This window comes from Hirundo rustica, chromosome 6, assembly GCF_015227805.2.
Source record: "Hirundo rustica isolate bHirRus1 chromosome 6, bHirRus1.pri.v3, whole genome shotgun sequence".
Taxonomy (NCBI): Eukaryota; Metazoa; Chordata; class Aves; order Passeriformes; family Hirundinidae; genus Hirundo; species Hirundo rustica.
This window is the reverse complement of record NC_053455.1, coordinates 27,279,720-27,294,802: the sequence shown is the minus strand read 5'-3', so window position 1 is coordinate 27,294,802 and position 15,083 is coordinate 27,279,720. Positions and strand designations below refer to the sequence as shown.

Below are 15,083 nucleotides of genomic sequence, written 5' to 3'. Positions count from 1 at the left end.
GTGGTCCTAAGAACACTGAAATGTACGTTAGTTTTGATGTGCTTTATATGACAGACTGCTATGAGATGGGGTTTGGTATGAAGTCTGTTTTCCACTATTTTCAAGCTTATCCCTCTTAGAAACCTTAAGAGTTCTTTAAATATAGAGAATGAATTGTCAGGCTGCCAAAGATCTTTTTGGAGACAGGATGTAAATTAAAAGCTGCAGATTTTGTATTATACCTCAAAGGATCAATTCTTGAGATATACTAAATGCCCACAATTCCTGTAAGGTCTGTGAAAAGTGGTATTACTCAGCACTTCTTAGGATTTGACTTCCAACTGAAAGAGGAATTACAATGTTTTTTCAAGTACGCAGATCATAATGAATAGTATTAGTCATTTGCATCAGGACAATAATATTTCAATGTTGCTAGTAGGAACTTGGAACATGATTCATATTGTGTCTGTCATAACTATTTATTATTAATGAATAAATATGTCATTTGGGTCCTAATAGCTAATACTTCCAGGCTATTTGTGTAAATGGTTATTTTCAACTGTGAGAATGACAGTTGCCAGGAAATCTTTATTTATTTCATAATTATTAACCATATATTATGCTAACCTGAAAAGAAATCTCATTACTCTCTTATGAAAACTCTAAGTTTCTTATCTGTTAAAAAAATGTGATTCTCATGGCATAGTTTGAGCCTACAGATTTATACATTCAATGTTTTGTACAAAATAAAGATAAGGACAGAGTATTTGTAACTACTGGCCTACAATTTAGGATTGTGCAAGCTGCCATCCTCACTAACCATAAGGTTTTACATATATTCCAGAATAAATTCTTCTTCAAATGGCAATTCTGGATAATTGCTGCAAACCATATAAATGTCTATTTCACTTTGAACCCTTCTAGACAATAATGCTGCATTAAAAGGAGAAACTTGATTCACAGGATGAACACATTTAAATCAGTTTTGAATTTGCCATATTTTAATATATCTATTCTGTTCTTATTGTCTTTCAAGACAGAATTTCCCATGATATCTTCTTAACACCATCTGTTAATAATGTTTATAACAGAACTGCATAGAGGGTCAGCTGGGAAGGGGGCCCCAAATGTGCCAATACTGTCTATAAAAGGAAAGCTAGTCTCTGCCTAGCAGCTTCAATGGACAAAAAGCTGGAAGGAAGGAACAGGGGCAAAGGGAACAATGAAATGAAAGTGTACATCGTACCATCTTCATTTTTGCTTTCATTTGAATGTTTCTGTTCTTTTCCTGAGGCTCTGTTATGAAAGAATTGAGTAGACAGCAAGACCACAGTAACAAGGGCATAGACCAAGCTATAGCAGGCAGCCTATCAAAACACATCAGAGATTTCAGAATGCAAACTTCAAGCAAGCAATTCAGTGATACTGCTGGTTTCTACATGTGCCTCACTTATTCTTCCCTGCATAGCCCATAACCAGTCCTGTACTACCTTAAGTCTCCCACCCTTACTCCAGTGGAGGAGGATGGACTTTCTTATTCAGTACTTACTCTTGAAGAGGCTAGAATTCAGTGAATTTGTTTTCAATATATTAGTTAGAAAGCATTGTCATTTTATAGATAGAAAACAAAGGTAAAAATTGATACAATTGCAGCTAAAGTATTATTTTTTAGCTATAAACCACTTCTTCAAGCTATACATGTAATATTACTTTCTTTTTTTTTTTTTAGTAAAAAATGATTGCATTGTCCCATTTTTGTTGATAAACATCTTGAATTATTGAATCAATATTAACAAATATTTTGAGCACACTTCAGATGCATATGAGACAAAAACACATACTCATTATAGCAAGGCAGTCTCAGGCATTCTTCTATCCAATGGGATTGGCAAAACCAGTACAGATGAGTGAAAGCCTTTTTTAAACTATCTCCCAAGGGAATACAGCACTTTAGTGCTGAGTAGAAAAAAAAACAACAACCAAACAAAAGACACCAGTACTATAGTCGGGATACAATTTATTTCTTCAAAATTCCATGAGATGAGTGTAAGGTCCATTTGTATCCAGTTTTAACACCTGCCTGTTTCCGTATGTGCCATGCTTGACAAGAACACCGGCTTCCATGCATTTGGCATTGGCAGCCAGTTCTTTTTCACACAAAGTCACAAACTGAGAATAAAGTTCAAACCCTTTTTCTTTTTCAATGTTTGCATGGTACTGCATCTTTCTTCCCTTCGGTTTACCACCTAGGGTAGCTTGTGGTATGATGAGTACGTCACCTGGTAAATCCAGAACGGAGACAAACTCGCCATTTTCATTTTCACTTAATTTGACATTCAACAGCGTATCAACTGCAAATAAAAATAAGATTTAGTATAATTGAACTGAATTAAATAGGACATCATAAACAAGATCCAACAAATATTTTTTTGTTTGACAAATAATTAAAATAAATAATTTAATTTTAATATTTAAATAAGATAAATAAATAATTAACCAACTAATATGTCTGAGTACTGTGAGGAATGTGAAGGATATTAATATGTCTTAAGTTCTATTTTTGGGGGAAGTATCTAAAATCCTAAAGTTGATTCTAGTTGGACACACAAAAAGAACCCAAGATGCAATTAGCGACCCATCCTTAATTACTTGATACTCATACAGGCAGCATTTGCACAACACTCCACAAGGCAGGATACACCATCCTCAGTGCACTTTGGAGAGCGTTCTGCCCTGACTCTCTTTCCATTTTGCTTGCAGCAGTTTGCAGCAGGACCCAGCACTGATCTGAGCTGAAGGCACAAGTAGAGCAAGTGTCCTTCAGTGCTGCACCTCAAGACATGCAGCTACCAGTTTGTCACTTGAGACAGGAGGTGGGCAGGAAGGTCAGATGCAATTTGGCTTATAAGCCAGAACATATAAACTCGCAAATAAAATCAATGCATTTACTAACTTTAGATTTTCTGATGCTTCTATAACAAATCAAATCAAATCATTACCCCAACTCTGCAAAAGTTGGGGGGATACTAGTCATGCCTCCAAACCCTAAACATAAATGTTTAATGTTGTTAGAAGCAAAAACAGCTGAATTGTGATTCAGGAATCAAACCCAAACACTTAAACAGATTCAAAATATATTTAGTAAACAATATTCTCTAAGACAAGCACTCAAGGAGGATGGTCCTAGATGAATCTCCTGATAGGAAACAGAAGTTTCTTTTTCTGGCCTGCTTCAGCTGCCCTACAGCTGAAAATGTAATCATTCTCAACCAACATTCTCCTGAAACTCTCACTAGCACGAAACAAGAATTTCTATCATAGATTTAAATATTTAGCATTGCAGAAGGACTGTGCCCTCCAAGAGCAAGAGAGAAGCCCCGAGGAGTTGCTCTCAGCCTTTTTAATAGCGCCTCTACTTGTGCACTGCTGGTCCCAGCCCATAGCTTGAAACAGACTGAAACAGTGAAATACTGTTACACAACCTTTAGCCAAATCACCAGTATCAGCCAGCCACAGAAAAGTGGCACTTTTATCTGGAATATGCCGCATCACAGAATTTCCCAGGGGAACCAGTGCTATTTATGGAAGAAAGGAGGGAGAAGAAATAACATAAAAGTAAAAAAACCCAAAAAACAAACCAAACAAAAAACAAAAAAAACCAACCCCAAAACCAAAACAGGACAGAAAAGATCACACCAAAACAGCACTGGGTAAAGATAGAAATTGCTACTATTTGACCTTATCCACAGCACCTTCTCTACTTCAATGTAGATGTTAAAGTGCATGTGGAGAAGACAAGAATCGCAGACATTGCTGTTATTGCTTCTGAACCAGAAAATTGCACATGCTAACAGCGCATGTAAGCACCACTGACGTGAGATGGAAAAGACACTTTCATTATCCAAACAACTCCCTCTAGCGGCTATAATTTTAAATATCCTGCACATACAGTGATATCAAGTGTTAAAATACTCATCAAATCAAGCCATGTATTTGAAATTCAGTTCTGTCCTGGACTGAACCTATTGCCTGACACATGCAATATGTTAAACAGGAGGAGCAGCATTTTCTTTGTTTGCTAGAATGTTATCAGAGGAATTTGTTTTCTAGGTTGGTCATGAACAGACAGATGAGGAGGCATGGACAACTGTCAAAAGAAACAAGACAGACCAAATTGTTCTTTCAGCCAGGTAATTGATTTAGAATAATGCCATCTCATGGCTTATCTCATGGCATTATTTAGAATAATGCCATCTCACGATACCTTCTCTGCCTCAACTGCTTTTCTTCCTTTTCAAACAATACGATAATGTATATATGGATTATATCATACCAATTTTTGGGACAAGTTCCTCATCAGCACCTTTGAAGAAGCATATGTAGATGACAAGCCCTCTCTGGATCTACAAAAGATTGCAGAAAACTATGTCAATGTTTCTCATTATCTACAACGCATGCTTATCATTAAAACAGGTATCAGCAAAGACAAAACCACATAACAGACAAACGTTCAAAGAGTAGTTTGTGTTGTTCAATAAAGCTTCAAACATTAACTTTACACACCACACTGTGGAAAGTCAGATATACTGATTATCTGCACAATGCTTCTACAAACAATTAAGACAATCTATTAGTTCCACGTGAAGCCAAATTTAGTTGGAATGTGGAGTGTACAGTATTATTATAAATGAGGTGACAAGGTGAATTAGTATACTTAAATCCAGCATAAGAAATAATGTAAGCTTTTTTTTCTATCAAACATACAGCTAAAGTAATTTTTAGAGAGAATTATGATATTATTTCCAATTATGAAACATGAAAAACACCACAGGACTTGTCAAAGAACTGATTTTTATTTTGATGTTGAAAGTAATCTAGTACAATATAATTCTGAAAAAACTACAGAGTCTGTTAATTAAATCTTTCAATATGATGACCAACAACTGTGAAGTTGTTCAGAGTATTATAAAGTTGTTCAAAATACTATTTATGAACTTGGGTAAAATCTAACTGGCAAAACGGAACCCTTCAGCTGATTGGTGTAAAGGATATGCCACATCTTTAGCATCTTCAGCACATAATCTTCAGAGAGATTATGTATTTGAGGAAAGAATTAGGCCTCTACTGAGAAAAGAGCACAAGAAAACTCAAGTGTAGCTTTTCTGTTCACTTCGTCAGTCCATAAGGAATGCTTTATTAAGCCAAAGTGATCAGCACTGTAGCCAGCAGCAATGTCTCACGCATAAATATGTCTGCATGGCTTAATTTCCCTGGGAAAAAACACAAAGTATCCACAGGCAGATAGGATCCACAGACAGTATATAAAGAAACCTTCTTGCTGCTTTGTCAAGAATAAGTATATTTTTAATTTTGTTGGAGGAAACATAAACGTCGACTTGTGAAATACCACTGAGGAGATGTTAAATAGACTGGAACAGGAAGGAGTAATTAATACCAATGCTAAAGGATAGAAAATATGAATAGTTTCTAAAAATTACTTTTTCCAAAAAAAATCCTCAGTTTTTTCCCCTTTTCTTTAAATTATGAAGGTTTTGGGTGAAGAAATCTTAGCTATACACGAGATTTTGTCACTTTGTTATTGCAGAGATTAAACAAAATGCTCAAGGCAATGACTGAAAAAAGTATGTCTTCTCAACTATTTTTCTAGTGACTAACTTCTGAAAAAAGGGAATGTTCTTTGTAGCCAAAAAGTCACATGCTGAGAACTTTCAAAAGCTTTAAATGTCTCCTTTCAAAACTCAATTTGACCACTGCAGAATATTACACAGATTCCCAAATGACAGCCATATTTCATAAACACTGTAAGAAATTTGATGGCTGGAATCTCAAATGACATTTCAAATCATCTGTTCAAATAAGGGAGAGAAATGCAGACTGCCAAACATTAGATATCCTTACATGTTTAGCTAAATATTCATTCCAGAAACAGCCTGGTGCCAGGATATGAATAGGTAACAATAATGAACAAATAGCTACTAATAAAAATATTTTTGATAAAATAGGCCAAATGTATTTACATTGTATACATCTAACCCCAGCATTAGAAATAAGTGACTGTGATACAGCACACATCACAGAAAATCATTTTAATTCTGAGATTTGTCTTTCTTTTTGTACAGTCTCACAGCAGTAATGACATTCTGCAAGCGGCTCATTTAAAGACACAAAAAAGTAAGTAAAGTGACCCCTGCAAGTCTGAAGGCCAGACAGATAAGGATTAAGTAAAATAAATCATTATTTTTCCAGCCACTGCCCTTATTTGATGCCTGTTTTTGACTAAGCTATTTATCACAAGATGAGACATACATATTTAAGAAAATTAGAGGGACAGGAGATTAAATGAGAAAACAATTAATTCAGAGACCACTTAAAGCTTCGATTTGCAGTGCATGTTTATGGTCTTCTAGAACACTTTACAACCATGATATAGTTGAAAGCTGTTTAACTATTTGTAAGCTGAAAATTACAGTTTCAACTGTGACTGAATTGTGGTTCAACACGTGCAGCCATGTTTCAAACCCTTGTTAAGCCTTACTTTGTTCTTTAGTTTTCTTAATTGAAGATGTAAAATTGAATGCAATTACAAGACCAAACCTAATAACATACGTCTGTCTGACCTTATATCAGTGCTCCACGTGTCCTAAGACTTGTGCTTGTTGTCAATGTAATGTGTAAACTTTTTGAAGCAAAGCAAAACCATTGCCATTGCCCTGCCACCTATCAAAGCCTAGTTGACTGCTCCTCAGACCTATATTTAATGCACAAAAATTCAAGCAATATACCACAAGTAAGAAAATAATAAATTCAACATGCTGGTGCGCAAACAGCCACTGCAAGGAACTTACACAGTGACAGGACAGGAAAGCTGTGCTCTGTGTGGATCTGCTGTGAGCAGTAAAATGCCTACATAAATAAACCAGCAAAGCAAGATACTATGCAACACTGGCAGTTATTATACAGCTGTCTTAAGTAATCATCAGATCAGCAACATCATGAAGGGCTGAAGTACCCAGCCTCAATGCCATATAGACAGCCTTAGCCACGCTGCCTCCAAATGCTGCTTTTTAGCTCTTTTGCAGGAAAAAACAAACAACAGACCCCTTCATCACCCTCCTTACTAAATATATTCATCTGTATTTTTCAGGATTTCATTAGAAAAACTGAAATATATTCTGCAAAATATTATCTCTACCTTCTCCTATATTTTCCTCCAGGAAAATACAATGTATAATAAAAACAGATATTTTGTAATTCTTAGAAAGTCAGTTTGTGAAATTAACTTACATAAATTATTCTGTGACATTTCCGTTTAAGTTCAGATTTACTACCCTCTGGGAAGATTTCTTCATATTTCTTATATTCAGGGCAGCAAAGAGAGATTACATCATCTGCCACAGGTCACAGAACAAGTCTGTGCCTGGTATTTTGCACCGCTTTTTGCCATAGTAACCAGAAAACAAGTCAAGGGAAAGAAGATAAGGAAAAGAAAGTTTTCTTTGCATAAAGTGTAGGCACTTATACTTTTTAGCTGAATATTCATTTTGTTTCTTTTCTCCCACGGTTATGAAATACACCAAACCTTACCTTATTTCACCCCTACCTTTACAAGAACAATTCCTTTTTTACTTCCTATTTTGCTGTCTACTTAAACCTTTTATGGATGGTAGATACACAATTCTCCATAAACAAGTAACCCTCAACAGGCCTCAACAGGCCAAAAAACTCATTAATGACAACACAATGAAGGCAGAGATTCATGTATAAAGTACACTCCTAACCTTTTTGCAGATAAAGAACATCTGCTCTGAAGTTCCTAAAGTACCTTTCAGGGGTCTCTTAGAGCTCAGAAGTTATTCAAAGCCACCTACATGATATGCCATTTATAGTATGTCAGAAATATTTCAAGGTGAGGTCCTGCTGTTAATTGGTCATAAAACATCAGGAACATACTGGTTGATGTAAATAATAGCTGATGAGGTCTGTATTTGTTATTTTTGCATTTTTGCGTTAACATGCAAAAATAGGGAGTAAAATTACCCTACCAACAAATGTCAGCAGCAAAATTTCCTTCCAATGACCTCTAAAGTAGTCATACTAGAGAAAATACGGTTTTCCAATTGGCTTTTTTTTTTTTTTTTTTCCTGCATGGTGACTAGTTCTTGTTAAAACAGACTTCTCTTAAAAAGTCCCAGCTACCCAGAAGAGATTCCCAGGTACCCATGACAAATATTAGTAAGGTTCATGTCTGAAAAATATCTGCTGGAAACAACCCAAATCTCTTTTGGATTCCTTTAGTGCTATCTATTACTTTTCTAGTGATTTTGCAAAGTAGAGAGATAAAATACATAATCTCCTTGCAGCAAAGTTACTCATATCCCTCAACCACAACATGTACCTTTTAAGATAGTTTAAAAGAAAGACAATAAAATCACATTTCTCCTTTTCTTTATTAGATTTACAATTACTTCCATGATCAGCAAGTTAGAAATAGGTTATTTCTCTGATAGTTAATTTATGCTGGACTAAGCAAATTTTATTGTAATTAACCTTTCACTGAGAGGCTAATAATGCAACATAGACAGACACACTACATCTGTGAAACATAGTATCTGTGAGATGACACCTATCTCTTCCCAGTAAAACTTTCTGGCTTCCCAGACCATACTGCAGAAACTAGTTCTGCTGGATCCACCTGTCCCTCCTGAACAAGAAGAAATGTTTTAAAGCTAATGTTAAAGGCAAATAGTGAACTCTCTTCAGATGTGTTGAATGAATGCATAAACCCTTTAACCATACTAGAACTTTTACTTTCTTAAATTTATGCAAGTATTAAGCCCCTTCTGTTGTAATAGTCCTTAAAAAAGGACAAAAAAGAAAACCAAAAAACCCCATGGGCTAAATAGTTGACAATGGCAGAAATTAATTATTCCAGTGTAGGTAACTCACAAGCAATGACAACTATAGCAGGGCAGTGCATTCCAAAGGGCAGCCTTCGTGCTTTGGTAAGGAGCCCTGGGAGCATGCACAGCACATCGACCAAAGAGAGTGCAGACCTACCTACCTCCCTCAGAAGAAGCCTGTGGGAGGAAAAGGGGGGAAATACAGTATTTTCCTCAACCTGCGTGGTGGCCTATGTGCTATATTTCATTTTTAGTTAGTGTCCTGGAAAAAAAAAACCCAAACAACATCAGAACTACAGCTGCCATAGTCCCATTGCCCTACATGGGCTTTCATCTCCAAGTTAATACTATCACACAACAAAAAAAGCCGACAGCTGAGCCCACCAGGTAGTGTTTCTGTGAAAGAGCGTTTAAGAAAAGAAGGAACAACACAGTTAGAAGGGAAGCTTTTTGTCGTGGAGCAGTCATGCTCCTGAAAAGACTTCCGCCTGCGGAGGACTCTGCGGACCACAGGGAGACAGAGCAGCAGAGAGAAACCGCTGTGCGCCGACCTCGGCCTCCTACGGCTTGTCCCTTTGCCGAAGGGACTGACCGCAACCTTTGCTGACAACCAGGGGGAAGAGGAGAGCGCGCTGGAGCGGAAATGGGACGAGGTTAGAAAACCGCCAGAAGCGCAGCCCAGCCCGGAAAAGGACAAGAGCGTGTTCCCCTCAAAAGTCTCAACGCCCACCCTCTCGGCGCCGGCGCAGGCGCGCACAGGAGGGAGCGCTCTCCCGCCCCGAGCGGCCCCGCTCCGCGGGGGGACGGGGCCATGCCGAGGGTGGGGGCGGCCCGCGGCCCACGTTACCTCCACCCACTGGGCCTCGGAGCCGCGCTCGGGCGGCCGCACCTGCAGGCGGGCAGAGACGCTCTGCTGCAGCAGGGCCCGGGCCCGCGCCGGCTGCGCCGCCGCCATGGCGGGCCCGCAGCGCTGAGGGCGGGGCCGGGTGCCGCCTTTCCGGCATCGGCACCGGCTGGAGCCCGCGGGTCGCGGGCGGCGCGGAGCGTGAGGCGGGACCTTGTGCGGATGGTTAAACGGGGCTTCTGATCTGCCCTCTCTATGGAGGGGGCTGAATACAGGCTTTGGAACAGAATTAAATAAAGTATTTCTACGGCTCTACTTACCTATGCCTCAATAGCTAGCAGAAAGCGGGCTTTGGTTTCTTAGTTTGATGAGAAATGAAGGCTCTCCTTGTCTTCTGGTGGAGAAATGTTACGTGCTTGTGATAAGAGCAGCATGCTGTATAGTTTATGCAGGAAAAAGAAAATCTGAATATTGTTTGTCATTTCTTTTGTTCATTACTTGTTTGTGTTTCAGTTGGCTGAGATCAGTCTATGAGGTTGGACTATTTCTCTTCAATGGTTCTGCATTGGAGCAGAGGGAGCAGAAAATGCAGTTAAAAGGGATAGCTAGTGATCGAAATCATCTGGGAGAAATGTGAAAAATGCATATTATATGGCTCTATGCAAGATATTTACTATATGTGTTATGTTGTATTAATTGTTAATGTTGTATTAATAGTTTGAGAGTATGGTAAATGTAGTTTTGTAGTTAAAATGTAGTTTTTGTGTACTAACCATAGGAAAACGTAAATCTTTCAGGAAAAAAAAAAAAAAAAAGGGTTTGCCGCTTCGTTATCAGAAGAGACCAACTCCTCCTGCCTCTCTCGGCCTTGAGGATGCCATAGAGATTAAAGAAGAAAAAAAGTGATATTAACCAGAGACAATTCTTTGTTTGAATGGAATTTATGCATTATGTATTAAATGTATGAATATTCAACAGGCTATTGCTTTTAAGAGGTAATCCTTTGTTAACAGGGTCCTTCTCCGGAGCAGTTTGCTTGGGGGAAGCACCCAGACGTCTGAAACTTTGTGTTTTTTTAATTGTCTCGTATTGTCCTAGCTCTAATTGTTCAATTTTTTTACTCTAATTCTATTTTTATAACCATCTTACTTACTATTAAACTTTTAAAATTTTAAAACAAGTGATTGGCGTTTTTCACAAAAAGAAGTGTGTAGTTTTGAAACGAGCTCCTACTGCTAATGGGAAAGGTTAAAATATTGCAAATGGATAGCCAATTTGATTAATATAAATATTTTATTCCATAGTAAAAATACAATCATAAACAGCCACAAGTAAAAATTAGTTCGGTACTGTGCCAGGTGAACAGTACTGGGTGAGACAGGGAAGGGCTCTCTGGCACTACTCCACCATGTTTCACAAAATACAGTTATCAGAGTGTTCCTTTTATACCCTCTCAATCCCTTTTGAGGGGTCCATTCTTTTCGGTGGTCTTGTCTTACACGTTAAGAAAATGTCTCTTTCTTTGTTGTAAAGTTTCTTTGGGATGCAGTCCTTCTAGATGAATATTTATATTGGTTCCGGTAAAGATCAGATGAATATTCATATTTATTCCGGTAACATCTCCTGAAATACACATTTCCCCGACAATATTCAGGCTATTTCTGGTAAAATCTCCTGAAACACACATCTTCCAGAGAATATTCAGGCTGGTTTCAATGTAATCTTGTGGATGGAGAGTCTCTGGGATATACAACTCCCAGACAGATATTCATGCTGGGATTAGACAACATTACTTTGGTTTCAGCACAAATTTTTATATCATCTATTACACACGTAGTTCTTTTATTTTCTTCCAAGTTTTTGGCTACATACCCTGATATTCCTTGAACAGCTCCAAAACTAGAAGAGCTGTGTATTTCTCCCATACATGAGTTCTGTCAGAGACAAGTTTTGAACAATACTGCCTTCATTCAAGTCAGGATAGAATCATGCAGAATTCAGTATCTCTCTCCAAATTCATTTTATGACCAAAGATTTTATTTTTACAACTGTGATTAAAAATTACTGGTTTTTTTTTAAATAATTAAATTAATATATAGCAGTGTGAGGAAGAAGCTGAATTTTAGTACCTGGAGTCAATCATAGAGTAAGATTACCAAAGATTCCTATTGAACAGCAAGGGCCAATATGCATTTCTGAATAATCAATGTTGCACATGAGGATATGTTCGGCTTCTGTCTGTCATTTTAAAAGAAGATTCTTGATGTGTGCTAAATGAGGTAGCTCTTCCCAAAGCAAACCTTCCTGGAAGAATGGGAAATTGCACTAGGTGGTTAGTGTATGAAATAGCTCATTTTTGCTGGCTGTAGGGTATTGTAAAATACAATATGTTTTTATTTAAACTCAGCTAATTTTATTTAAAATACCTTCTGTTCATTTACTTGAAAGCTGTATCCCCAGACTCATTAAGAGAGTTTAATGAGGTAGAAATCCATTTAAAATGAAAGGGTTTTCCATATATATTTGCAATATAAATTGATTGTTAAGAAAAATGGATTTTGCTACAGTCTCATCAAATTATAATAAGCAGATTATAGAGGGATATTAATATATAAGGATATTGATTGTTTTTTGGTTCTGTGCCATTATTTACACCAGGATATGATAGAGAACATTATTCATGTGCAAGTTTCAATACAAATGCCTGTGAAACATTGCATAGAAAAAATTAGAATGACATCATTTTTTATTTATGGATTCTTGATGGAATTATGTTGTATTTTCCCTGGGAAGCCAAATAATTCTGTTGCCCCTTGAATTTCTTGAATCTTTCTGGCCTGTTAGATTAAGGGCCTCTCTTTTTATGCCAAAGAATAATAGTAAATTTGTTAGATAAATTTTAGGCATGGATTTGGATTTGACTGTGGGTTTTATGTAAAAACCCCACTTCCTGACATCTAAAGAATGTATCCATGCATAAAATATATTGCTATTTTTATCAGGTACTATATAAAGACATTTTCCTGCATATTTTGGATTTGACAGTTGTCCCAGATTATTTCCTGTATCCTCTCTGCTTGTTGTCACTGGATCTGAAAGTAGGTGTTTTGAGAATGGTACCCAGAAGACATTTCTGGTTATTTTCAGATAATTTCTCTTTCAGAGGGGCACATGGCAGTCTCACAAATTGCAGCAGAGGTGTATTTTTCCTTACCCTTTATGGGAATGGTTAAGTGTCTGAGTTCAGGGAGCATTTGGATGACACTCTCAGGCACATGGTGTGGTTCTTGAGCAAGTGTCCTGTGGTGTCCTGTGTCCTGTGCAAGGCCAGGTGTTGGACTTGAAGATTCTGATAGGTCCCTTCCAACAGAGCATATAGTGCCATTCTGTGATTCTGCACATATTTGGAACAAATCCTTTTGTCAAGAAGTGGGTGGATGCTGGAAGGAAGCTCTGCCTGTGCAGGGACTTCGCTTTCTCCTTGTCTTTCAGTACCAAAATGACCTCAAGTGGTTGAATTCTTCCCTGGGGATGTTTTTTTGGGGGGGGAGGTTGTAGTTACTATTAAGTTTGGTGTTGCATGCCATTTGGCAGGGGCAGGAGTTGACTGGACCTTTGAAGGGACAAGATGTATCTGGGATGTTTTTCCTTTGTCTGGTGTCTGAAACATGATCTGTGGTCTTTCATGCAGCTGTCATACTGACAGAGTTGCCACTATCTGTTTTGAAGAGAAACTATACAAAGCTGCAGTGGCACTTAGATAGCAAAGATACAAAGCAGGTTGCTGGCAAGGGTTGTATCTTGGTAGATCTACCTCCTTTGGGACAGATGTTGCTGAAAAGCTCCAGAGTGTCAAGGGAAGAATTAGATTTCAACATTTCATTTTCTCCCTTGCAAAATTTGTAACTCTTCCCTTGCCAAACAAACCAAATAATTTCAATCATTTAGAATCATTTAGTAAAGAATCATAGGTGGTGGCCACTGCTGGTATGAAAGGTGAGACAGAACCAATAGATGTCTTTGTGCCAGCTGTTAAAGATTGCTGTTAAAAGACTCATCATCAGAGAATGGCCTGGAAAATGGAATGTGCAACAATGAATTGAAAATTTCCATCACAAGGGAAAGATATTTCCACAAAAGAACTTGTAAACTGGGATTAATATTGAAATTAAGTACAATTTTAATTTGGCCATGTTGAAACAACAGGTCAATCATCAAAGAAACCAAAAACAGATGTTGGATATCTTTAGTCCCAGACGTTTAAACTGCCACAGGACAGCTCAGAATGTTAGTGTGATTGTTTCTGAAGTGACATTTATGATAATGAGTCAAGTCCTTTGCTTTTTGTTGGAGGATAACCTCTTTTTCTTCTCTTTTTCTCCCACTTTACTTATTTTGTTTCTCAGTTTGAGCTACTTGCCTTATCAAAAATAGCACAAATAAGTTCTCTGGCTCCTATATTTGGTGATTATTTTTTGTGGCCTATTTCTCAGTGTAGTTCAAGACCTAGCCTCAGATATGTTAGCTGCAGTGCTGATTAGCTGGAAGAGACAAGGTACTGCTCAACAGTGGTGTGGGTGCAGAGAGGATCAGCTGGTGGGGTTAGAATAATTTTACTGTGTAAGCCACATTATGATGACTGTATTTAGTACTGACTTATTCAAAGTACTCTCCAGAGGTCAGGAGTATGTCTGCCTCCCAACCATCATCCTCCTTCCTCCAGAGGTGTTTAAATAAGAAAAGCAAAGAGGGCATGAAGAATTTCCCTAGTACAAATCAGCAGAAATGAGCAGTCCTGTGCTCAATTATTGCACAATGCCTGTGCAAAGCTACCAGAAACAGCTCTTCCAGAGAAGACACAGAGTGAAAACTATCATCCACTTTGCCTTCCAAACTGCCCCCCAGGTCTGTTTAGTATTTGAAAGAACCATTGCAGACTTCTGGGAGAAGTTGACTGAGAGGAAGATGGTACTGTGGTTTTTATCTTTGTGCTTTGCATCATACCTCTGAGGAAGGTCATGGCTTTTCAGCTCCGGTTCTTTAGCATCAGAATTGGTCCACCTCTAGCTCTTCCAGCAGAGCCAATTTAGTGTCCCTACAAATGTCAGAATTGTTTGCAGAGAAAGCTGGTATTCCTGTTGTGGAAGTACAGTTCTGTGATTTGAGCAGTCGATTTTATCTGCTAGTTGTGTTTAAAGAAAGCAACAAAAATTTAATACACAATTAAATGTAGATTAGTATTTTGTTTAGTCCTTCATACAATTACAAAACAGACACTGAAACATGTTATAGCAATCAAAAGTTAATTAAACTTCTGAAAAAACAATAGATTCAGTGTG

The 15,083-nt window shown here is 37.7% G+C and overlaps 1 protein-coding gene across 2 annotated transcripts; it reads right to left on the bottom strand.

The window, feature by feature from the left end:
* Nucleotides 1-1,976: 1,976 nt before the first annotated feature.
* Nucleotides 1,977-9,869, bottom strand: DTD2 (D-aminoacyl-tRNA deacylase 2). Of its 2 annotated transcripts, none has more exons than XM_040068756.1 (3): nt 9,790-9,869; nt 4,313-4,382; nt 1,977-2,330 (listed from the first exon to the last, which is right to left on the bottom strand). In XM_040068756.1, exons 1-3 carry the CDS (start codon nt 9,853-9,855, stop codon nt 2,005-2,007), a joined length of 462 nt encoding a protein of 153 aa, XP_039924690.1. In that variant the 5' UTR covers nt 9,856-9,869; the 3' UTR covers nt 1,977-2,004. The 2 variants fall into 2 exon arrangements, with proteins under 2 accessions (XP_039924690.1, XP_039924689.1); XM_040068755.2 differs by having other exon boundaries at nt 9,748-9,857.
* Between the last annotated feature and the right edge of the window lie 5,214 nt (nt 9,870-15,083).

Excerpts from the sequence above, each read along its gene's own strand:
- DTD2 (XM_040068755.2), bottom strand. The coding sequence starts at position 9,855 with ATGGCGGCGGCGCAGCCGGCGCGGGCCCGGGCCCTGCTGCAGCAGAGC. Across the intron at positions 4,383-9,747 it reads CCGAGGCCCAGTGGGTGGAG|ATCCAGAGAGGGCTTGTCAT; the intron begins GTAACGTGGGCC and ends AATCTTTTGTAG. Across the intron at positions 2,331-4,312 it reads GGAACTTGTCCCAAAAATTG|TTGATACGCTGTTGAATGTC; the intron begins GTATGATATAAT and ends TTTTATTTGCAG.